This window comes from Podarcis tiliguerta (genome assembly GCF_965153285.1).
Source record: "Podarcis tiliguerta genome assembly, chromosome: 2".
Lineage (NCBI taxonomy): Eukaryota > Metazoa > Chordata > Lepidosauria > Squamata > Lacertidae > Podarcis > Podarcis tiliguerta.
Window position 1 is genome coordinate 2,246,846 of NC_139535.1, and position 23,351 is coordinate 2,270,196.

Here is a 23,351-nt window from a genome sequence, read left to right on the forward strand (position 1 = left end):
GTGATAGCCAATGTGGGATTTTTGGTTCCAGTAGGTTTTTATACCTACCCCATACCTCAATCAGAGATGCTCTAATAATATGATTTTCAAAACCTTTATGCACTCGTTTCTTTGCGTTCCATAAATACGCGTGCCAACCTAATCTATTATCATATCCCTCCAAATCTAACAAATCTGTATTTTCTAATTTCATCCATTCTTTCAACCAACATATACATGATGCTTCATAATATAACCTCAAATTCCTGCATTGCAGGGGGCTGGACTAGATGATCATTAGGGTCCCTTCCAACTCTACAATTCTAAGATTCTGTGCTTCTATGTACTATTCAAAATGGTGTTAGAGCATAGCAGATGTAATAGTTAATAACATAACATTTCTCCTACCTTCTTAAATAGCTTGGGCCAGACAATTGCTTCTGGGTTAATGGTGAACTTCAGATTTGAGGACCCTTGTCTCTCTATTCTTCCAATTTTCACTCTAGCAAGAGAGTTATTAGGAAACAGCACCAGATTCACAATATCAAAGTCAATGGTCAGTGCCCCATTCTCATCCAAGTACTGTCCATCAGCTGAAGTGTTAGAATAGAACTGGACTTCTTTCAAGAATGGATGAAGCTGTAATGAGAGAGGAGTCTCCAGCACCGAGAGAACATCAAACCATGTTCAGCCCTTCTTACTCTGCTTTCTAAACTTCTCTGAACAAGAACCACTGTCTCTCTCATCTGGACTTGTAGTGACCATTCTAGATTGTTAGGTCCCCTCATTCTGCTTCAGAATTTTGAGGATGACCAAAGTTAGCATAATTGCATATATTAGGAAAGGTTGATTATAGTGTTTAGAAAATATGTAAAGAATGACGAAGATGGCTTTATTAAAAGTTTGCAAGCATATTGATTAATGATAGTCTAAAATGGTAGTGCTTGCATGAGTGTGGTGTAGTGGTTAAGAGCGGTAGTCTCGTAATCTGGGGAACCGGGTTCGTGTCTCCGCTCCTCCACATGCAGCTGCTGGGTGACCTTGGGCCAGTCACACTTCTTTGAAGTCTCTCAGCCCCACTCACCTCACAGAGTTTTTGTTGTGGGGGAGGAAGGGAAAGTAGAATGTTAGCTGCTTTGAGACTCCTTCAGGTAGTGATAAAGCAGCATATCAAATCCAAACTCTTCTTCTTCTTCACTGAAGTATTTTCCTCTAGTCCTAGCCTGCTTATTAAATTCTGTAAAAAGTCAGCTCCAATATCCATATTAGATCTAGATTCTGCATATTGTGACATTTCAAAACTGCCCTGATTTGGGAACCTTTCTGAATTGCCACGCTATGCAGTGTATGAGGCTGATAATAAGTAGATAATTTCTGAATTAGAGTTTCGTTCCAACCAGCTCTACAGCTCCCTCTATGTTGAGCTGACTTTGAAGTCTGTCTGTAGGTTGCTGTCTGCAAGTCTGCAGGAATATAGCACTGAATCTGTGAACCTGGCCTCCTGTACATGAAATGATGGGCCATTTCTGTTGTGTCCCAACTTCAACTCTAGGAGGATTCCTGTCCCCTAGGAACCTGGATCAGAAAAACACTCATTTCTGCCAGCAGGTGAAAAAAAACGTTATTGTATTATTTTAACATTGTATTGTATTTTCTGTTCATTGCATTTGCATGAAAAACACCCTGGGATCATGTTGATGTGATGAAGGGTGGCTTATAAATTTGTATGAATAAATGAATAAAATGCATCACTGCAATGCTTAACTCTGAATGCAAATTGATGAGTGAAGAAGGGTAGCCCAATTCTCAGAGCATCTTTTTTTCACACCAAAGGTCCCAATCCCCAATTGCATCTCCAGGGTGGGGAGAGCGGGGAAAGATACCCTTCCAGAAACAGTAGAGAACCACTGCTAGTCAGTCAATGTAGACAGTGCTAAGCTAGAGAGGCCAATGGTCTGACTCAGTGCAAGACAGTTTCCCCATGATCCTATCATGGTGATTCCAGAGCTGGGACAACAAATTGCAGGTTGGAAAAGGAAAAGGACATACCTGCCATGGCTCTAGCCTTGGAAGGTCCAAGCTGCCTCCTCCACCCACAATCGACATCCTCTTTGACCTGGAAGAATATGCAGTGTTCAAGGCCTGTGCCACAGTTTGGATACTAAAGTAATTCACATAGCTGTCTTGGGACAGGATTCTTTCATTCTCTTCTTGGGGCAACATCTCCAGATTCTCCTTCTCCCTGCACTTTGTCAAACTCCTCACAGATAAGGCATGTTTTGGATATGAACAATCAAATGCTTTTCTCGAATAGCTTAGACTGGCTGAAGACGTTGGCCAATAGTAGTCCTTTTTCATCCTTTTTTTGGTCTTCATTACAAAGGACAAAGAGCCATGGGCATATTGAAAGCAGGCGCTATCAAGTAACAACATTTTGTTCTGAAGACCTGTGGTTATCCAGACTTTCCCCTCAGTTTGCATCCTTCCCAGTAAGGATTGTACCTCTAGGATTATAAAAAGTCCATATTGAGAGTCTGCAGAGTAAACAAATACATTGACTTGTCTCCACAGGGCAGGTGGTTCTTGGGGTGCCCACAGCCAAGTTTTATGTACTACTCTTTTTGCGAAGGCAACACAGATTTCCTTTTCCATCATCAGAGGTGTCAAGGTACTCAGGAACCTTTCTCCGTTGTCATTGTCTGGAACAAAGAGGCCGACCCACGTCCACCTGAAATGCAGGAGGAGTTGGACCACTCCTTGGTATTGAATTTCTTCCTTGGGAGCCATTTGGTAGACAAAAGGGGACTGGACTTTATCATGAAGAACAAAGCCATAACTGAACTGGAAAGTAAATGAAAAGAAATGGATGCTTTGTTTTTCAGGACCCAGACTGGATACTTCTATGCAAATGATGACAAATTTAGTTAGTGCAACCTCAGAAGGTTTCTTTTTCTTTGAAATAAAATAGTTTTTTTATATAGCCTATTTCTTCTTAATTCCCTACCCTACCCAGAACTCCAGTGTCCAGGTTGGCTGCTGTAAATCAGTGAGGGGTAGCTCCTCCTCCAGCGATGGCCTCTCTTGCAATCAATCAATGCTCAGTAGTTGAGCATTTATTTCACATGCAGAAAATACCCATTTATTTATTTTAAAAAATTCTATATGGCTTTTCACTTCACGGAAAGCAATGTTTCAAAGTTGTGTATGATGTGACTTCCAGTTTCCTGCCAACTTGAAAAGCAGTGCAGTGCCGATCATCCGATCAGCCCGGAGTTTTCAGAGGGTTCAGGGCACCCCCTCAAAAAGTGTTGCCACGGTGGGCAACTCCAGGTTGATGGAAACCCGGTGTATATGAACAAAATGGTCCCCCACGTCTTTTGCAAAAACACCAGAAATAAAAATTTCTGACAAGCGCCTTAACCAGAATAAACATAAAAATCAAACTGGAGTTCTCAGAAGGAATCTCTTCAACATACAAGAAACAAAGACGTAGACTGACAAGTGAGAAGCAGGTGCAAGAATTTTGGTTAAGATATGGCAGAGGTTTTGACAACACACGCATACCACCCAAACTGTGAGGAGTGACCAGAGGTGTGGAAGAGAGAGCAACAGGTGGGGGGACAGGGAGGAATTAGATATTTTAGATAATTAAGACAAAGAAAAGACAAGACTTTAGGAAAAAACAAAACAGGAAAGGGAAACAAAGAGCAGATTTTAAAATGTGCAGTTGGAATGTAAATGGTTTGAATAATAAAACAAAAAGATATAAAATTGAACATATAATGGTAAAAGAGAACTCAGATGCAATATGCTTACAAGAGACCCATATTGCAAAAAGGCATAGAAGAGTCCTAATTAATAAAAATTTGGGAATAGAGTTCATCACAGCAGACAAATCAAAACAGAGAAGTGTTGTCATTTTCGTAAAACCAAAAATTGAGCCTAAATTAATCTTAAAAGATGATCGAGGAAGAGTGTAGTGCAGATTGCAGTACAAGGTGAAAAACTTCTTTTAATTGGAATTTATACCCCAAAAGAAAAAGGCAGAATTCTATTTTTTTTTTAAAGGAAACTGGTTAACTTGAATTTGCTGATCAGAAATGGGGGATTTAAATGGTGTAATTTCACTTGACATGGACAGAACAATTAGGGGGGAAAGATACTAAAGAAGGCAGATTACTAGCAACTTTTTGCAATATGACAGAGAACCTGAATTTGACAGATGTACTCTTGAGAGTCCCACAGACTGCAAGAAGATCAAACCTATCCATTCTTAAGGAAATCAGCCCTGATTGCTCACTGGAAGGACAGATCGTGAAGCTGAGGCTCCAATACTTTGGCCACCTCATGAGAAGAGAAGACTCCCTGGAAAAGACCCTGATGTTGGGAAAGATGGAAAAGGGGACGACAAAGGACAAGATGGTTGGACAGTGTTCTCGAAGCTACCAGCATGAGTTTGACCAAACTGCGGGAGGCAGTGGAAGACAGGAGTGCCTGGCGTGCCTGGCGTGCTCTGGTCCATGGGGTCATGAAGAGTCGGACACGACTAAACGACTAAACAACAACAACAAAATAATAATAATAATAATAATAATAATAATAATAATAATAATAATAATAGCTTTTCCATGAGGCAGCAAATATTGCCAAGTGTGTTTGACCCAAACCCAGTTCTTACCTGTGGGATCTTGTAGATGCCTGACAAACTTGCAATGTGCATGGAGATGTCAGATTCACCCCCTTCAAAAACAGCCACCAGCTTTTTCCACCTTCCACAGTTGTAGTTTGGGATATTGATTTTCCCACCAGCAAGGAGGTCTATCAGAGCATCAGAAGTTGTTCTTCTATCAAAATAGGTATCATAGATGCTGTAGCCCAGAGTGATGTTGGGTAAGATACTCGGGTTCCGATTGATTTCTTGAGTGGCAAGCAAGAAGGAAAGAATCTGCCAGACTCTCCCACTCATCCAACTGTAAAAAGTGTGTCACAATGAAAATGATTGTTACATTCTTTTTTGTGTAAATCAAGACAAATATGAAAGGAAGCTAGTATGAAGGGCAAAGTGGGGCAGAGGTCTACCAATATCAGTTTCCACAGTATCTTTGGAAAGGAGGAGGATGGAGGGAAGACAAGAACACAAACCAGCCCCTTTTCTAGAGACCTCTTTGGCCAACCCATCAGTTCCCATGGTTAGCAGTTGCCACTTTTTCCAAGCACCTCTCCTTGTATTGCATAGCTCACAAAAATTGGCCTCTGATAATGGTTTGCATGTTTCTAAAGGAGGCACGGGAAGCGTAGCTCTTCACAGCAGCTAAGAGTCTTTGTGAAGTTGGGTTCTGTAGGGCACCAGAGCCAAAGTCCACAGAGCCAAATTGCTTCCACAGACTGCATTAGACTGCCTAAGCAGAGTGGACATTTGAAGTTTGCAGTTTATATAGATGGTGTTGTTGCTACTGTGGAAGGAGAGTTGCCTTATTCACTTTTCTCTGTGAGAGAACCAATCTCTCCTCTAGAATATTATTTCCAGTTGAGTGTGGGCAACTTCCCAATTTTCATGCTCCAGTGCCCCGTGAGAGACAATGAGAGAATCAATTTCCTTTTTTTTCTTACTGCAACAAATATACCTCACATATTTTCCTATCTTATATAATACACTTGGGCAAGTCTGACTGAAATCTTTTACTGTTATTAAAAGTCAAAAGGCATTGAAATGCTACTTTTCAAGAAGTGGAAAGATGCAAAGAAATATTTTAATTAATAAATGAAATAAATCACAGGACCCCACGGCAACACCATTCTTGCTCAGGCCCCCAAGAGAGACTGTCTTACCTTCAGTCAGTTTCATCTCACAGGTTTAAAAGCAAAACCCTTTATCAGGGAATCCAGGAAAAAAAGACTGACCGAGATATATCAAGAGAATTGGAGGAAACAAAAATACATCAACAAGTCATTACTTACAAGTGAACCTTACTTAAGGGTGGGCTGGAAAAGGTGAGGGAAATTTCGTCGGTAATGAAACTTAAAGATATTATTCCACCAATGAGGTAATGTCCTGAGTTGTAAAAATTCACAGGAGAATTTTGATCCCTGTTCAGATTCAGTGGGCATTTTGTCCTCTGCTGCATCCCGTAGGTTGCAAGAGGCAGCAAGAGAAGAAGCGTTATCATTCTGGGTCTACCTGCTACACTCTCCTTGTGACAGGTCCTCCCAACTAATTGGAAGAAACCCTAAGCTGTTGCAAGGCAGATATTGCAGTTGCTTGACAAATACAGTTCTGTCTTTAGAGTGAAAGGTGAAAAACCACAGCTCAGTGGTTCAGCATGTGTTTCGCAACTCAGAAGGTGCTAGGTTGAATCTCTGCTAACTGTCCCAGCTAAGGCTGAGAATGTCCTCTAGCTGGAGAGCTGCTGCCAGTCAGTTGACAGTTCTGAGATAGAAGGCAGCTTCCTATGTTCTGATCATGCGGCACAAGTCTTCTCTCAGCCATTTGCCTGCCTACATCTTGCCCCCCAGGACTCTGTGGTACACAATTTATTTTATACACAAAGCCTTTCAGGCAGAGTGGAGTAAATAACCACCCAATGTCCCTGTTTGGGATGTTTGCGTTTTTGTTCCCAAAGGCGCCATTTGAAGGGTGTGCAAGGAGAACTCTTCGACTCTGGAAAGGTTAAGAATAAGGGTCAAGAATAGATCGGTGTAGTTTGTTAATTGTTCAGGGAAGCAATCTCCCACCTGAAAGCTTATGGGAATAGGTGCAGTTCAGGAGAAAAACATGTTGACTCAATAGATTAACATGGATCACAGAGGGGAAAAGTTGACTTTGGGTGAACTTTATTGAGACCTGAAGAGTCCAGAAGGCCCATCAAGTATGGTATCTTCTTCTCACAGTCTGTCTGTTTAGCTGTAAGTTGCTTTGGGTTGCCTTGCCCTGGGCAAGATAAAGTGACCAACAAATTTAAATAAAGATAATGATAAAAATGAATAATAATATGAACCTGTAATAGATGCACCTGTTGATTATTCCAAGTGAAGGAAAGGAAGTGAAAATGTGCTATAAACAGATTTGTTTTGGAAAGTGGACACAGTTCAAGTCATGCAAATCACTCAGGGACCTGCAAAACATATGTTCCGGAGGTCCGTTCTTGACCTGAAACAGTATTTAACCTGAAGCACTCTTTCCCTAATGGGGCCTCCTAGAATCATAGAATCATAGAGTTGGAAGAGACCACAAGGGCCATCGAGTCCAACCCCCTGCCAAGCAGGAAACACCATCAGAGCACTCCTGACATATGGTTGTCAAGCCTCTGCTTAAAGACCTCCAAAGAAGGAGACTCCACCACACTCCTTGGCAGCAAATTCCACTGTCGAACAGCTCTTACTGTCAGGAAGTTCTTCCTAATGTTTAGGTGGAATCTTCTTTCTTGTAGTTTGGATCCATTGCTCCGTGTCCGCTTCTCTGGAGCAGCAGAGAACTGCTGCCACCGTTCTCATCCTGAGGCAAAGTTTATAACCCGAGGTACTACTTCCTGGTTAGCAGAGTTTGTAACCTGAAGTGTTTGTAACCCGAGGTGTTTGTAACCCGCTTGCAGTATCTCCAAATCTGGGAGAGTTGTGTACAGTTATTAACCAAATAAAAACAACAAAGCCAGTGGATCTGATGAGATACCTGCCGAAATCTTCAAAGTGGGTAGAATTGAACTTACACAACAACTTCACAAGCTCATCAAAAAAAATCTGGGAAAGAGAAGAGATCCCAGCAGAATTTAGGGATTCCAAAATTATAAATCTCTTTTAAAAAGGTGACAGAACTGATTGTGGAAACTATTGAGGCATCTCTCTATTAGCTGTGGCCAGCAAAATTCTTGCAAGGATCTTAGCAAACCGTCTCTTAACAATATCCAAGGTGACCCTTCCTGAATCCCAAAATGGTTTTTGGCCTTCTAGGGGGACAGTGGACATGATTTTCACCACTCGACAGCTTCAAGAAAAATGCAGAGAGCAAAACCAACCCCTGTATATAACGTTTATTGACCCGACTAAGGCTTTTGACACTGTAAATCGTAATGCCCTGTGAACTGTCCTTCTGAAAATTGGCTGCCCAGATAAATTTGTAAACATCATTCGGCTCCTCCATGCTAATATGACAACAAAAGTAGCAGATAACAATGGCTCTCAAAGTGAACCATTCACAGTGGGATCAGGTGTTAAACAGGGTTGTGTTATTGCCCCAACTCTATTCATTATTTTCATTGCCATGATCCTACACTTTATCAAAGGGAAACTCCCCACCAGAGTAAAGGTAAAGATAAAGAGACCCCTGACCATTTGGTCCAGTCGTGACCGACTCTGGGGTTGCGGCGCTCATCTTGCTTTATTGGCCGAGGGAGCCAGCGTACAGCTTCCGGGTCATGTGACCAGCATGACTAAACCACTTCTGGCGAACCAGAGCAGCACACGGAAACACCGTTTACCTTCCGGCTGGAGCAGTACCTATTTATCTACTTGCACTTTGATGTGCTTTCGAACTGCTAGGTTGGCAGGAGCAGGGACCGGGCAACGGGAGCTCACCCCGTCGTGGGGATTTGAACCGCCGACCTTCTGATCAGCAAGCCCTAGGCTCTGTGGTTTAACCCACAGCGCCACCCACGTCCCTCCCCAGCAGAGTAGAAATCACAAATTGAGTAAGGTTACCGTAACTTCCGTCATAGAGCTTCAGTATGCCGATGACAATGTAGTGTGTGCACGCTCAGAGGATGACCTCCAAAAGCTTGTCCTATCACTCAACATCAAAAAAACCAAAGTGCTGCACCAAGTACAAAATAACCCCTCTGTAGAGCCAAAAATCCAACTCAATGGCATAACGTTGGAAAATGCTGATCACTTCTCCTACCTGGGCAGTTATCTTTCCACAAGGGCCGACATTGATGCCGAAATCCAGCATCGCCTGAGCTCTGCAAGTGCGGCTTTCTCCTGATTGAAGTGCAGAGTGTTAGAGGACCGGGACATTTGCAGAGAAACCAAAACGCTTGTTTACAAAGCTATTTTACTACCAACCTTACCATATGCTTGTGAAACATGGACCACTTATAAACGCCATCTCCAACTCCTCGAAAGATTCCATCAACGGTGTCTCCAAAATTTTTTACACCTCACTTGGGAAGACAGGCGAACTACCTAATATCAGTGTACTGGAAGATGCAAAGATCACCAGTGTTGAAGCAATGATTCTTCAACTTTGTTGGACTGGTCATGTTGTGCAGATTCTGCCTGAAAGCAACTGCTCTGTTCCAAACTTAAAAATGGAAAGCGCAATGCTGGTGGTCAACAAAAGAGGTTTAAAGACTGTCTCAAGGCAAATCTAAAAAAATGTAGTATAAACACCAACAGTTGGGAAGCACTGGCCTGCGAGTGCTCCAGTTGGAGAACAGCCTTTACCAAAGGTGTCATGGGCTTTGAAGACACTCGAACTCAGGAAGCAAGGGAGAAACGTGCTAAGAGGAAGGCACGCTTGGCAAATCCACACCGTGATCAACTCCCACCCGGAAACCAATGTCCCCACTGTGGAAGGACGTGTAGATCCAGAATTGACCTCCACAGTCACTTACGGACTCATTGTTAAAACCGTGTTTATGGAAGACAATATTACGTGGCTACAAGTAATCGCCAAAGAAGAAGTATCTCAAAACTGTGCAGCAGAAGATTCCCCAAGCTGGTGCCCTTCAGACGCTACTCAACACTACTTCTCATTCCTGAGCATTGGCTATGTAGGCTGCTGGGGCTGCTGGGAACTGGAGAAGTTTGCTTCAGATGGTTGCTTAATGTTTTCACTTGATCTAGCAAGAAATATGGTTTCCTACAAAATAAACCAAAGATTGATTCTTCTTTGAGAACTGAATAAGATGTTCTCCCCAAAGTGAGGGTGGCATGATACATTTTAAGGTAAAGGTAAAGGTACCCCTGCCCGTACGGGCCAGTCTTGACAGACTCTAGGGTTGTGCGCCCATCTCACTCAAGAGGCCGGGGGCCAGCGCTGTCCGGAGACACTTCCGGGTCACGTGGCCAGCGTGACATCGCTGCTCTGGCAAGCCAGAGCCGCACACGGAACGCCGTTTACCTTTCCGCTAGTAAGCGGTCCCTATTTATCTACTTGCACCCGGGAGTGCTTTCGAACTGCTAGGTTGGCAGGCGCTGGGACCGAGCAACGGGAGCGCACCCCACCGCGGGGATTCGAACCGCTGACCTTTCGATCGGCAAGCCCTAGGTGCTGAGGCTTTTACCCACAGCGCCACCCGCGTCCCATGATACATTTTAGAACATACTTTATTGCTTTTTCCACATATACAGTAATAAACACAATCTAATCTATAATAATCAATAACAACAACTGCTAATCTGTCATTCCTTGGAAGAAAGCAGAACGGGAGCTTAAAATTAGAACCACAACTCAGAACAAGTTTCTGATGAGTCTATCACATTCTCCAAGTGTCCCTAATTTCCAGGGACAGTCCAGAATTTACAGAAGCCGGAAAATCCCGGAATGTCCCACTTTTTCTTAGGACATCACTATTTGAATTGAAGAGGGTATGGGTCATGATTTCCCAGGTTTATTCCAATCCTTGGGAAGAATTTGTGTACCAACATTTAGTTCCATATATTTTAAAGGGGTTTCATAGATATGCAAGTTTCCATAATCTACAGTACAATGGAGAACTAGAAACCTTTCCCCTCTCTACTCATTATACTTAATCAATATTCAGGTTGTGTTAAGGGTATTAGAGCTTGTGTTTTTGCATGTTCTTTTATAATAAAACTATGAATTTAATTAAAATAAATCCAGTATGTGTTAAGGTTTGACAAAATAAATTTTAGCTGGTTAACAGAGAACAGTTGATTATTGGTATAGAAATCTCATAAATTGGATTATTCCTGTTGGGGGTTCAAATGGTTGATTACTGGTGTCTTTGGGACTGTGCCACCTACGCCCCCTAAATTTTCAGCAATCAATAAATAGACAAACCAAGGAAAAAGAGGGGGAATCAACACGTGCTATAAAGCTATTTAATCTGTAAAGTGAACACAGCTGAAGTCCTACAACTGCTTCAGGGATCTGCAAAACATACCATACAAGCTTCCCCAACCTGACTCCTGCAAGGTGTTACCCAACGCCACCTTCCTGATCCTCCTGACCCTTGGCTATAGAGGCTGCTTTGAACTGGAGAAGGTGGATTCAAATGTTTGCTTAATGTTTGCCTGTTGATCTATCAAGAAAGGCGGTCACCCTAATTCCAGTGGAATTCAACTAAAGAATGATTTGTCTCTGAGACTTGGAAGTGACATGCTCCCCAAAGTATGGGACACAAACTTGAAGGAAGCGGTGGTGGTCTCCAAGCCAAGAGCTGCTTCTTCAGTTACTGGGGAGCCAGGCCAGAGTTGGCAGCTTACAAGGGTCAGAAGCAGACTAGAAAAATGCACTATAAATGACTATTGCCATTCTCTCTTGGCTAAGGTGGTCTCTGGCATGATGTTGGAGGACCATAATCATGTAGAGGTTGCCATGGAGCCACATTGGGACCTCCATGGCAACCCTTGGACTGTCTCACATGGTCTTTAGTCTAACATATCGAGCACATAGCATCAGGCAGCGCACAGCCTTGAGTTCAAGATTGGATTACTGCAATGTGGGTCTTCCTTTGTGTCTGATCCAGAAACTGCAGTGAGTTCAGAAGTGACTGTCAGGAGTAAGACCTTGTCAGCTTATAATAATTCTATCCTCAGATCTAGGACTGATTTAGACTGCTGAGTTATAAATGTGTTATAAAAATATGACACCGGGGGGCTCTGTACAGCAGTAAATGCAAAATTGAATTGAGAGCTATATAACTTGTTTTTCTTAGCTTTTTAGATCAGTGTAGATCCAGCCCTTTAGTGGTTGCTGGTTTCTTGCTGGACCAAATGCAAAGTGTTACGAAAAAATAATAATGAATCCTGAGATCTCGGCACCAGTTGACTTGTAGAATTGCCTCACTCTGTATATGTCCACTCAGCTGATTCTGTTTGCAGAACTGGGACTGTTACTGTTGCCACATAATACTCCTTCTGTACTGATAATAATTTAATTTGACAGCCCTTACACTTTGCCACTCCCTGCCTATTGAAATCTTTACTGGAGTCTCTTTTTTTGTCCCTGGGGAAACCATTTTTATTCAGGGTTCAGATATGTGGAAGTTGGCATGTGTTTTTATCTATCTTTAGCGCCATTGTTTATTTTACAGTATTTTGAATATTTAAAATAACTTTTCAACATTGTCTTTTATTGAAAATTTATTATTTTGGTTGCTTTTTATAAACCACTGGGAGGGTCTATTTACACTAAAGTGTTATATAAATTTGACCTGATCTAGCCTCAGTAAAGATTGGCCAATCCTTGTACCATGTATTGAGTAAACTTTCCTCTTCTTCTTCTTCTTCTTCTTCTTCTTCTTCTTCTTCTTCTTCTTCTTCTTCTATGCAGCTGCTCCCATAAAGGTTTCAGAAGAGATATTTACTGCCTTACATTTATCAGAACCACAGTGATTTATTCTTATTCTCTGCAGAGTTCAAGAGATAGTTCCACACCCCTTCACATATTGCCTTGGGGAACAATAATGTCAACTTCACAATTAAGGGCTGCAGGAGGTTGTTTATTCAACTATGCTTGAAAAGTCTGATGTATAAAATACCTTGGGGCCAAGATATAGAACATTTGAAGGAGAAAGTATAAAACCCAATCAAAACATAGGAAGCTGCCTTCTAGCTCAGGACCATCTACTGACTGGCAGCATCTCTCCAGGTAGAGGACATCCTCAGCCCTACCTGTTATCAGGTAGCAGAGACTGAACCTGACACCTTCTGGGTGGGAAAAAGATGCTCTGGGTGGGAAAAAGATCACTGAGCTATGGCCCTTCCCTTCAATCCTAATTTGGGCAGAGATGAACACCCCTTGTATTTGTCAAGTCACTGAAGCCTCTGTCTTGCAGGGGTTTTTCTAATTTCTTCTAATTAGCGGCTTCTGTGGACAGGAACAGTCACAAGGAAATAGTAGCAGGCAGACCCAAAATGATGATGATGATTATACCGCTGCTTCTTTTGTTGCCTCTGGCAACCCATGGGATGCAGCAGAAGGCAAAATGTCCACTGAATCTGATCAGAGATAGAAATCTGACTGTTAATTATCACCGGCAAGGAGATCACCTCATTAGTGGAATTATATCTTCAAGATTAATTGGAAATCAACTTCCCTTTAGCTTTTCCAGCACCCCAGTAAGCGATTTTGAGAAGTAAGTAATGCTGTATTGCCATACAGTGGTACCTCGGGTTAAGTACTTAATTCGTTCCGGAGGTCCGTACTTAACCTGAAACTGTTCTTAACCTGAAGCACCACTTTAGCTAATGGGGCCTCCCGCTGCTGCCGCGCCACCGGAGAACAATTTCTGTTCTCACCCTGAAGCAAAGTTCTTAACCTGAAGCAATATTTCTGGGTTAATAGAGTCTGTAACCTGAAGCATATGTATCCTGTTGCATATGTAACCCGAGGTACCACTGTAGTTGTCTCATTGTCTCTCATAAAACATTATGGAAAGTCGAATGCTCCGACCACAGCCCTTGGCATGAATAATGGGAAGCTTCCTACTCTCAATATACAATAATCTTCTAGATGTTTATCCACAGAATTAGTCTCCCAGGTTTGACTCACTACCCTTGCCAGGAGAATGAAGACAGGGTATGGCAGGCTGCTCCTTTATAGATTTGTGCAATGATAATTGGAGCAAACCATCTTCAGTAGGACTGAATAATTCTTCTCCCAGGCACAACATAACCTATGCAACTTCAAACTGCAGGTGCCTGCTATCCTTAGGCAGCTGAAATGCATCCTGTGCGCTAAGATTGGCTCTGGGGACATTTTCTGAGGTGCTCAGCAGAGCTCAACATCCGTAAGTCTTTTTGGCTGGTGTGAGTGGTTGCTCTTCCCAAATTGCACTACAAACATGCAAACCATGATTGGGGGACCAGTTTTTGCGAGATATATAATGTCCAGAGTGATCTTTTGATACAGGGGCAGCTAGTAGACACAGAACTGGCCAGAGGGCCAAGGAGGTTACCAGAACATGGGCCTCCATCATCCTCCTTTGCAAAGGTACTGAGACTGGTACACCTCAGCCCCACGTTGTCCTACTTTCTGGCCTCCTTTCACGTTTGCCTTGATTTATACAAACAAGCACGCAACTCATTTTCACTGAATGGTGGGTGACTCTGTGACACACCTTTTTGCAGCTGGGTGGATCTGCGGAACTGCCACGTTCTTTCCTTCTCACTTACTGCTCAGGAGATCAATCGTAACCCCAGGCTCTTACCCAACATCACCCTGGGCTACAGCATCTATGATACCTATTTTGATGGAAGAATAACTACTGATGCTTTGACAGACCTGCTTGCTGGTGGGAAAATCAATCTTCCAAACTACAGCTGCGGAAGACGGGGAAACCTTCTAGCTATTATTGAAGGGGGTGAAACCGATATCTCCACGCACATTGCAAGCATGTCGGGCGTCTACAAGATACCACAGGTAAGAACTGGGTTCAAGTCAAACATACCCAGCAACATTTGCCATTTCATAAGAAAAACAAGGTATGCTTAGCTTAGTGCAATTTATTTTATTGCTCCCTGCCCCCCAACCAGTTGCAGCCTCTGTAGCATGTTGCTATATAAATTTTGCCCTGCCAGAAATTGGCACTTTCAAGTGTTCTTAGTGATATTGAGCTTGGCATGGGAAAGGTTTCCTCCGGTGTTCCACGAGGCTGCTACCTCTTCTTACAGCTCCAAGAACTGTTAAATATAATTGTTTAATGTACAGTGGTACCTTGGTTTACGAACAGTCCTGTTTGCGAACTATTCAGTTTACGAACTCCGCAAAACCGAAAGCAGTGTTCCGGTTTGCAAACTTTACCTTGGTTTACGAACAGAAGCCGAATGGTGGAATGGCGCCGGCAGAGGGAGGCCTCAATAGGAAAAGCACGCCTTGGTTTAAGAATTGATTCGGTTTAAGAACAGATTTTCAGAACATATTAAGTTCGTAAACCTAGGTACCACTGTACATTGAAATGGGAACTAAATTTATAGTGTGCCTGTATTGTATACCACGAGGCATGGTTGGAAATTTCCACTGAAGCTGAAGAAGAGCTTGCTAGGTTAATCATTAATGGGGTTGCATCATGAAACTGTATGTCTGCTGGTTCAGTCAAATGAAAAAGATAGTATTAAAGGTCTATGCCTTTGCTGATCTGGGAGACATCCATGTTTGGGTGTGTGCCCTTTGTTTGAAGCTACTGAAGAGAATGGATGTGTGAAGTTGTCTCCAGCAAACACACTCTGGCTAATGGAGACTGAAATGGCATGACACCAGCAATGAGCCGCATGGCACCACAACTGCCACCCAGCAACTAGGTGAATGGAATTTCTCTAAACAGAGGGATGTTGAATGTAGAGTACCTCAATAATTGGTATCAGGACTGATCTGAATTTAGGAGTGAACAGTGAGATGGCCAAGTCTTCTGATCATACTGAATTGTTCTAGATTGTTACACCAAAAACGGATTGTGAAGAGCTCCAAAGAACTCCAAATAAAAAGGCAAATGCAATTCAATGTAAACAAGTGTGAATTCATGCACGCTGAGGGGGGAAACAACCTTAATTTCACATGTTTGCTCCTGGGTTCTGAACTGGCATTGGCTGAACAGAAATGAGACCATGGGGTCTTAGTAGACAGGTCAGTGAAGATGTTGCCTCAATGCACAGCAGTCATGTAAAAGCAAATTCCATGCTAAGTACACCATCAGGAAAGGAATTAAAAATAAACCTGTCAATCTCATAATATAGTTATACAGACCTATGGGGCCACTGCTTTTGGAAGACTGCGTACATTGGTTTTTGACACAACTCAAACAGTGTATTATAGAATTGGAAAAAGTTCAGAAAAAGGTATTGGAGATGCAGTGGTCATATTCAATAGGGACCATTGGAAAACAGTCCTAATGCTGCAGTCCTGTTGATGACACACAACTCTATTTTTTCATAGGATTTCAATATGGGTGAGCTGTTCATGATGTAGAAACCCTTCTGGGTGTCGTGGTGGACTGACCTCCCAGACCTACTGAAGGCTTTATTATAATTCAGGATGCATTTTAATTGAAGTTTGATTTTAGACTTTTGCATTCATAATTTTGTTCTATTGTGTTTTTCTAAACTGCTTAGAGACAATTGCCATTAGGTGACAAATAAATTGCATATACAGTGGTACCTCTGGATGCGAACGGGATCCATTCTGGAGCCCTGTTCGCATCCAGAAGCGAATGCAACCGTGGACGCGGGTCGCGATTCGCCGCTTCTGAGCATGTGGGTGATGTCATTTTGACCGTCTGAGCATGCGCGAGCAGCAAAACCTGGAAGTAACGTGCTCCGTTACTTCCAAGTTGCTGCAGCGCGCTAACCAAAAATACTTATCCAAAGCTACTTCAACCCGAGGTATGACTGTATATAATTTTTTTAAAAAATTGAGGCTTATGCTAATTAAAAATGTCATTATATTTATTTTATTTTGTTTAATTCACAGAGGTATCCAGTCTTTGTCCTGAGAAACAAAGCACCAGTTTCCTTTCTTCTTTATTTGAATTTATTTTATGACACACATACACACATTAAACATAATAATAATAAAACATAATCAACACTAAAACCAAAAGCAGAGAAATACAACTAAAACATTGTTACTTACAAAAATTTATACAAACAAATGAACAGCAATATATATACCATACTTCCTTTCTTCTTTTCTTCCAATTGACTTCCTTCATCCTCAACATGGTTCTCTTTTCGTTTTTGGTAAACTGTTACCTTCTTAATTCCCTACTACCTCTTTTGCTTTCTATTTTTGACTTACATACCTTAATTTATTTTGCAGAAGTTAATTGAAACAAGACCAAGCATTAATTTGAGGGAACTGCTTTTTAAGATACTCTCTATATTTTTCCCAGTCTTTTTGAAATTTTTGTTTGGGCTGATCCCTGATAGCTTCTGTCAATCCGACCAATTCAATATAATCAAATAATTTATCTTGCCACTCTTTTTTTGTCGGTGTTATTTCTTTTTTCTAATTTTTGGCAATTAATTTCTCACGGCCCCTGTAGGACAAAAGAATATTTTTTTGTTTTCTCTGGCTATATCTGTATCAAGTATTCCCTGTAAAAAAGCTTCTGTTTTCTTAATAACATTTTGTTTGAATATTTTCTTCAGCTCCTCCTACACCATATCCCAGAAGCCCTTGATTTTATCACATGTTCACAAATACATGAGTATCCCTCTACTTGATTACACGGCCAACACAGATTTGATTTTGATTTTTACATTTTGCATATTTTGGTTGGCGTTAAATACCATCTATAAAACATCTTTATCAGGTTTTCCTTTATCGCTTCACAAGCCGTAAATTTCCCACTTTCTTTCCATAATTTTTCCCATGATTATACTTCTATAGTTTTACCTGTATGTTTTCCTTTCTTTAACAGCTCAGTTATGGCTTTGTTCTTCATGATAAAGTCCAGTCCCCTTTCGTCTATCAGATGGTCTCAAAGGAAGAAACTCAGTACCTGGGAATTACCCAACTCCTCCTGCATTTCAGGTGGACGTGGGTTGGTCTCTTTGCTCCGGACAATGACAATGGAGAAAGGTTCTTGAGTATCTTGACATCCCTAATGATCAAAAGGGAAATCTGTGTTGCCTTCACAAAAAGAGTGCTACTACAAACCTGGCTGTGGCTACCCCATGAAGCCCCTGCCATGTGGAGACAAGTCAATGTCTTTGTTTACTGTACAGACTCTCAATATGGACTTTTTATAATCATGGAGGTACAAACCTTGCTTGAAAGGATAGAAACTGGGGGGAAAGTCTGGATAATCACCGCTCTTGAGAACACAGTCTTGTTCTATGAGACGGAATCCTTCTGGTATGCCCATGGTTCCTTGTCCTTTGTAATGAAGACCAAAAAAAAGATGGAAATGGACAACTCCGAACCAATATTCCCTTCTGTTTTGGATCTTTGGCAAGAAGAATTTGAATGTTCATATTCCAAACATGCCTTGTCTGTGAGAGGTTGGACAAGATGCAGGGAGACGGAGAATGTGATGATGCAGCAGAAATTTACTGAACAGGTTCATTCCCAAGATAGCTATGTTCATTACTTCAGTATCCTAGCCATTGCTCAGGCCTTGCATGCAGCATATTCATCCAGATCAAAGCGGATGTCACTGATGGGTGGAGGAGACCTGTTGGAACTTCAAAAGATTCAGCCATGGCAGGTAAGTCCTTTTCCTTTTGCAAACTGCTGTTCATTGTCCCAGCTCTGGAATCACCATTTTAGGAACATAGGAAGCTGCCTTAAAATGAGTCAGACTTTGGTCTAACAAGTAGCATTGTCTATATTGGTCTAACTTGCCCCCTCGGGAGAGGCTGGCCCTTCTCCCAGGCTCCCGGGGCTTGTTTACCAGTGATCTACCCTGGCTGTCGACGCCCCGGCAGTCCAGGAAGATCTTGATAGGAAGATGCACACCCCATTCGCCCCCTGCATACCAGCAGGAGAAAGAAGATAGTCAGAAAGTCTATTTCATCTAGTTTATTTCTGACTTTGCAACTGTACAAAAAACATGTCCGTTCAGTTCAGACTCCTCCAAGGAACTCCATGAGACTTCCTTCACATACGCAACAGGAAGGTTTCATATTACATAAAGAGCAAACCCCTGTGAAACGCCCTGTGACTGCCTGGGACATTCTTTCCCACGGACAGCCACATCACGTGATGAAAACATCGAGCAGCTTGTCTGCAGCTGCGTAATACTCATATTCCAACAGTATTGTCTATATTGACTGACTGACAGGGAAAGTGAATTATCCCAAATGCTTTCATGTTCTCTGAGTCCTGGAGTTTCCTCTGTCGTTGTAGCTTCATCCATTCTTGAAAGAAGTGCATCTCTATTCTAATACTTCACCTGATGGACAGTACTTGGATGAGAATGGGGCATTGGCCACTGACTTTGATATTGTGAATTGGGTGCTGTTTCCTAATACCTCTCATGGTAGAGTGAAGATTGGGGAAGTAGAGAAACAGGCATCCTCAGAGGTAAAGTTGACCATCAACCAAGAAGCAATTGTCTGGCCCCTGGTCTTTAAGAAGGTATGGAGAAATGATATATCATTTTATTACTTGTGACAACTGTTAGGCTCTAATAGCTTGTTGAATAGCACATATGAGACTTTGACTGTGATTTTACTGATACAGTGGTACATCGGTTTACGAACTTAATCCATTCTGATAGTCCGTTCTTAAACCAAAACTGTTCTTAAACCGAGGCACGCTTTCTCTAATGAGGCCTTCCGCCACTGGTGCTCTTCCACTGTTCAAATTCATCCTTAGACCAAGGTAAAGCTATGAAACTGGTTTTGTGGAGTTCATACACCAAATAGTTCATAAATAGGACTGTTCTTAAACCGAGGTACCACTGTACTTCCCTCGAGCGAAGTCATTGAGATGAATGGAACAGCCTCTTGAGTATGTATAAGATTTCACAGTGAATAGGAGACTTTCCTAAGCACAGTAAAATAGCTTTCCCAAATGTAAGGTCTTCCCAATCTGTTCAGAATATCCAGAGGACAGCATGTATTTCCTGTAGGGACTGTCAGGAGTTCAGCCTACACTCAAGGAGGATCCTGGTAGAGACACATGCCCAACTGGCATTTTCTCTCCCTCCTGGCCGATCGTTCAGGAGCTTCAAAAGCTTTCTTCTGCCCGAACATCACAGTGACCAATGCCAACCAACACTGGCACACTTAGGGACCTGCAGAGTTTGTGCATTTCGCATGACAGACCTCAGCAACTCAGCATTTTGGCTTCTCTACTTTATTTACATATAAACACACATGGAGCACTCCAACATGGCTCCCTCTCTCTCTAGCATCAGACAGCAAAGAGAAAAAGAACAAAGGACAATAGTCCCATTTCACGGAACACAGTAATACAAACATCCTGTCTTCATCACTTCCCACACTGTGGTGTCAAAACATATACCGTCATGTGATAGACAACAATCCTATGACTGAAATCAAGTAGCAGAAATTCTAACAGGGACACCCTGCACCCACCCACAAATGTTAATCAGAGCTGGCAATTATTAATCACTTGCCAAAATAGGGCCTGGGGTCACTAATGGTCATTGGAAGCAAATATATGTTTTCCACAATTCCGCCAAAACACTGCGATCTGTTTCCAAAAGCACAAATGCTCCTAATCGTTTCTCATTGATTCTCCTTCCTCAATTTCTGCCTAGACCGTGCCTCGTTCAAGATGCTCACAGAGCTGTCACCCTGGATATGTCAAGAAGATTCAGGAAGGGAAGCCCCCGTGCTGCTATGATTGCACTCCCTGCTCAGAAGGGACCATCTCCACTCAGGAAGGTAGGCCAAGACCTCAGGAAAAACCGTCTTACCTGGGAGGATGGGGCAAAGGTTTGAGCCAGCCTAAGCATGATGTTTGTAATGGCATCCCATGAGTGGAATGCCTCTCGGGTTTTTGGAGGTTCAAAGAGCAGCACTAGGAGGGATGAGCAGTTTTAACGGAGGGAAAGCATGTCCACCTCCTTGACCAATGCACACATGCACACATGACATCAGCTGATGGTCAGTGAAAGTCTACATTCCTTAAGCTCACAATTATGCCTTTGGGCCCTACCCATCACACAACTCAAAAAGCGGCATCACCAAATGGGGTGACCTGCTGAGCTAAGTTTAATCCAGTGGCCAGAGGTTCCCAGCACCTGTTTACACTTCATAGAAGTGCTTCTGAAATATCTCACAGGCCAAGCTTTTCTAGCCATGCTCCCTATGATCTATTTTGCTGGATGAGACCATGGATCGAGATGTTTTTGATAGTGAACTTTTGCTTCTCTCTTTCCCAACAAAACTGTGTTCTTTTTTTATCTCTCCCATATGCCTACCTTCCCCATATGCCTAGCTTGGTTTACAACTGAAGTTAGGATACTGAAGTCTCTTTTTCTCTCTGCAGATACTGCCAAATGCACCAAATGTTCAAAAGATCAGCATCCAAACAGAGACAAAAATCAATGTGTACCCAAAATAATCACCTTCCTGTCCTATGAAGAATCTCTGGGGAGCCTCCTGGCTTCCTTTGCCCTCTTCTTATCCTTCACCACAGCCATTGTGTTAGAAATCTTTATTAAATACAGAGCCACTCCCATAGTCAAAGCCAACAATAGAGATCTCTCCTACATCCTCCTCATCTCCCTCCTTCTCTCATTTTTGTCCTCCTTCCTCTTCATTGGCCAGCCAAGAAAAGGGACCTGCCTTTTGCGCCAAACAGCCTTCGGCATCATCTTCTCAGTTGCTGTCTCTTCCGTCTTGGCAAAAACCATCACTGTGGTGCTGGCCTTCCTGGCCACTAAGCCAGGGAGCAGGGTGAGGAGATGGCTGGGGAAGAGTTTGGCCAACTCCATTGTCATTTCCTGTTCCAGTGTACAAGTTCTCATCTGCACGATCTGGCTGGGGACATCTCCTCCTTCCCCTGACTCTGACATGCACTCCCAACCTGGGGAGATCATCCTGCAATGCAACGAAGGGTCTGTGGCCATGTTTTGTGTTTCCCTCAGCTACATGGGCTTCCTGGCTGCCATCTGCTTCACGGTGGCTTTCCTAGCCAGAAAGCTTCCAGGATCCTTCAATGAAGCCAAGCTGATCACCTTCAGCATGCTGGTCTTCTGCAGTGTTTGGGTGTCCTTTGTGCCCACCTACCTGAGCACCAAGGGGAAATACATGGTAGCCGTGCAGGTCTTCTCTATGTTGGCCTCCAGTGCTGGGCTTCTGGGCTGCATCTTCATGCCCAAGTGCTACATTATTATACTGAGGCCTGATCTGAACATGAGAAAGACCAGAAACAGCTAAATATGATATTTGATTGTTCGCTCTAGGGATATCATGGAACTGTAGAGTTAGAAGTCCACACCAGAATATTGGCTGCAATGTGCAGCTAGCCATGTATATGGCGAGGCAAAGATCCAATAGTGTGCTTACCATGGTTGCCTTAGCCTCACATGTGATGGAAAGCAGGTAGACATCTACTGGTGGATCTCTGGATACTATTCAGAAGACCTCTAAGAGGTTCTGATACCTGGTTCTTCAACAACAGCAACTGAGGAGATAAGCATTGTTGCTTGAGATCATTCCTGTGACAGCCTCTTCTCTCTTGAGTTAAACTGCACATTACTCTTAGCTGAATTGCATAAGCTGCTTTAGAAGTTGCAAACTGAATTGCTAAAGTACTAAATAAACTTAGCTAAATTCGAATAACGTTGCATTTAGAGAGCTACATTTGATTTGATTTATTATATTTCTATGCCCCTCTTTATTCAAATGAATTGCAGGGCAGCTTATAAACAATAAATAACAATAGCTCAATAGAACATCACAAATATAGAATTATAGGGAATAGTGAACAATTCATTGGTAAAACAATTACAGCTCATTTGTGAAACCATTACTTTGTTGTTGTTGTTTAGTCGTTCAGTCGTGTCCGACTCTTCGTGACCCCATGGACCAGAGCACGCCAGGCACTCCTGTCTTCCACTGCCTCCCGCAGTTTGGTCAGACTCATGTTTGTAGCTTCGAGAACACTGTCCCACCATCTCCTCCTCCGTCGTCCCCTTCTCCTTGTGCCCTCAATCTGTCCCAACATCAAGGTCTTCTCCAGGGAGTCTTCTCATGAGGTGGCAAAAGTATTGGAGCCTCAGCTTCAGGATCTATCCTTCCAGTGAGCACTCAGGGCTAATTTCCTTAAGAATGGATGCGTCTGATCTTCTTGCAGTCCATGGGACTCTCAAGAGTCTCCTCCAGCACCATAATTCAAAAGCGTCAATTCTTTGGCGATCAGCCTTCTTTATGGTCCAGCTCTCTATGGTCCAGGAAGTGTCTTGGGGGATAAAGGACCTTTCCAAATAGTTCACTTTCTCATGTAAATCCTATAAATAAATAAACTATCTGGAATGAACATAAAAAAAATGAAGATCATGGCCACTGGGCCCATCACCTCCTGGCAAATAGAAGGGGAAGAAATGGAGGCAGTGAGAGATTTTACTTTCTTGGGCTCCATGATCACTGCAGATGGTGACAGCAGTCACGAAATTAAAAGACGCCTGGTCCTTGGGAGAAAGGCGATGACAAACCTTGACGGCATCTTAAAAAGCAGAGACAACACCTTGCCAACAAAGGTCCGTATAGTTAAA

At 42.6% G+C, this 23,351-nt stretch overlaps 3 protein-coding genes across 9 annotated transcripts in view; 2 read left to right on the forward strand and 1 right to left on the reverse strand.

Annotated features, from left to right (window-relative positions):
• LOC310670277 (uncharacterized protein) overlaps positions 1–23,351 on the forward strand; it is a 99,522-nt gene that overhangs the window by 62,009 nt on the left and 14,162 nt on the right. The window lies entirely within an intron of this gene.
• Positions 308–22,603, forward strand: LOC310670199 (vomeronasal type-2 receptor 26-like). 4 transcript variants are annotated; one of them, XM_083425061.1, is made up of 7 exons: positions 13,920–13,949; positions 14,072–14,152; positions 14,342–14,581; positions 17,577–18,365; positions 19,007–19,237; positions 20,388–20,514; positions 21,122–22,602. In XM_083425061.1, exons 3-7 carry the CDS (start codon positions 14,555–14,557, stop codon positions 22,012–22,014), a joined length of 2,067 nt encoding a protein of 688 aa, XP_083281187.1. In that variant the 5' UTR covers positions 13,920–13,949; positions 14,072–14,152; positions 14,342–14,554; the 3' UTR covers positions 22,015–22,602. The 4 variants fall into 4 exon arrangements, with proteins under 4 accessions (XP_083281186.1, XP_083281187.1, XP_083281185.1 ...); XM_083425059.1 differs by lacking the exon at positions 13,920–13,949 and having other exon boundaries at positions 14,026–14,152; positions 14,290–14,581; positions 19,007–19,183; positions 21,122–22,603; XM_083425058.1 differs by lacking the exon at positions 13,920–13,949 and having other exon boundaries at positions 14,026–14,152; positions 14,290–14,581.
• LOC310672769 (vomeronasal type-2 receptor 26-like) lies at positions 1,839–5,824 on the reverse strand (the record flags this gene model as incomplete). Its single annotated transcript, XM_083430421.1, has 3 exons — positions 1,839–2,820; positions 4,658–4,896; positions 5,809–5,824. The coding sequence occupies 3 exons, from the start codon at positions 5,822–5,824 to the stop codon at positions 1,918–1,920; spliced, it is 1,158 nt and encodes a 385-aa protein (XP_083286547.1). The 3' UTR covers positions 1,839–1,917.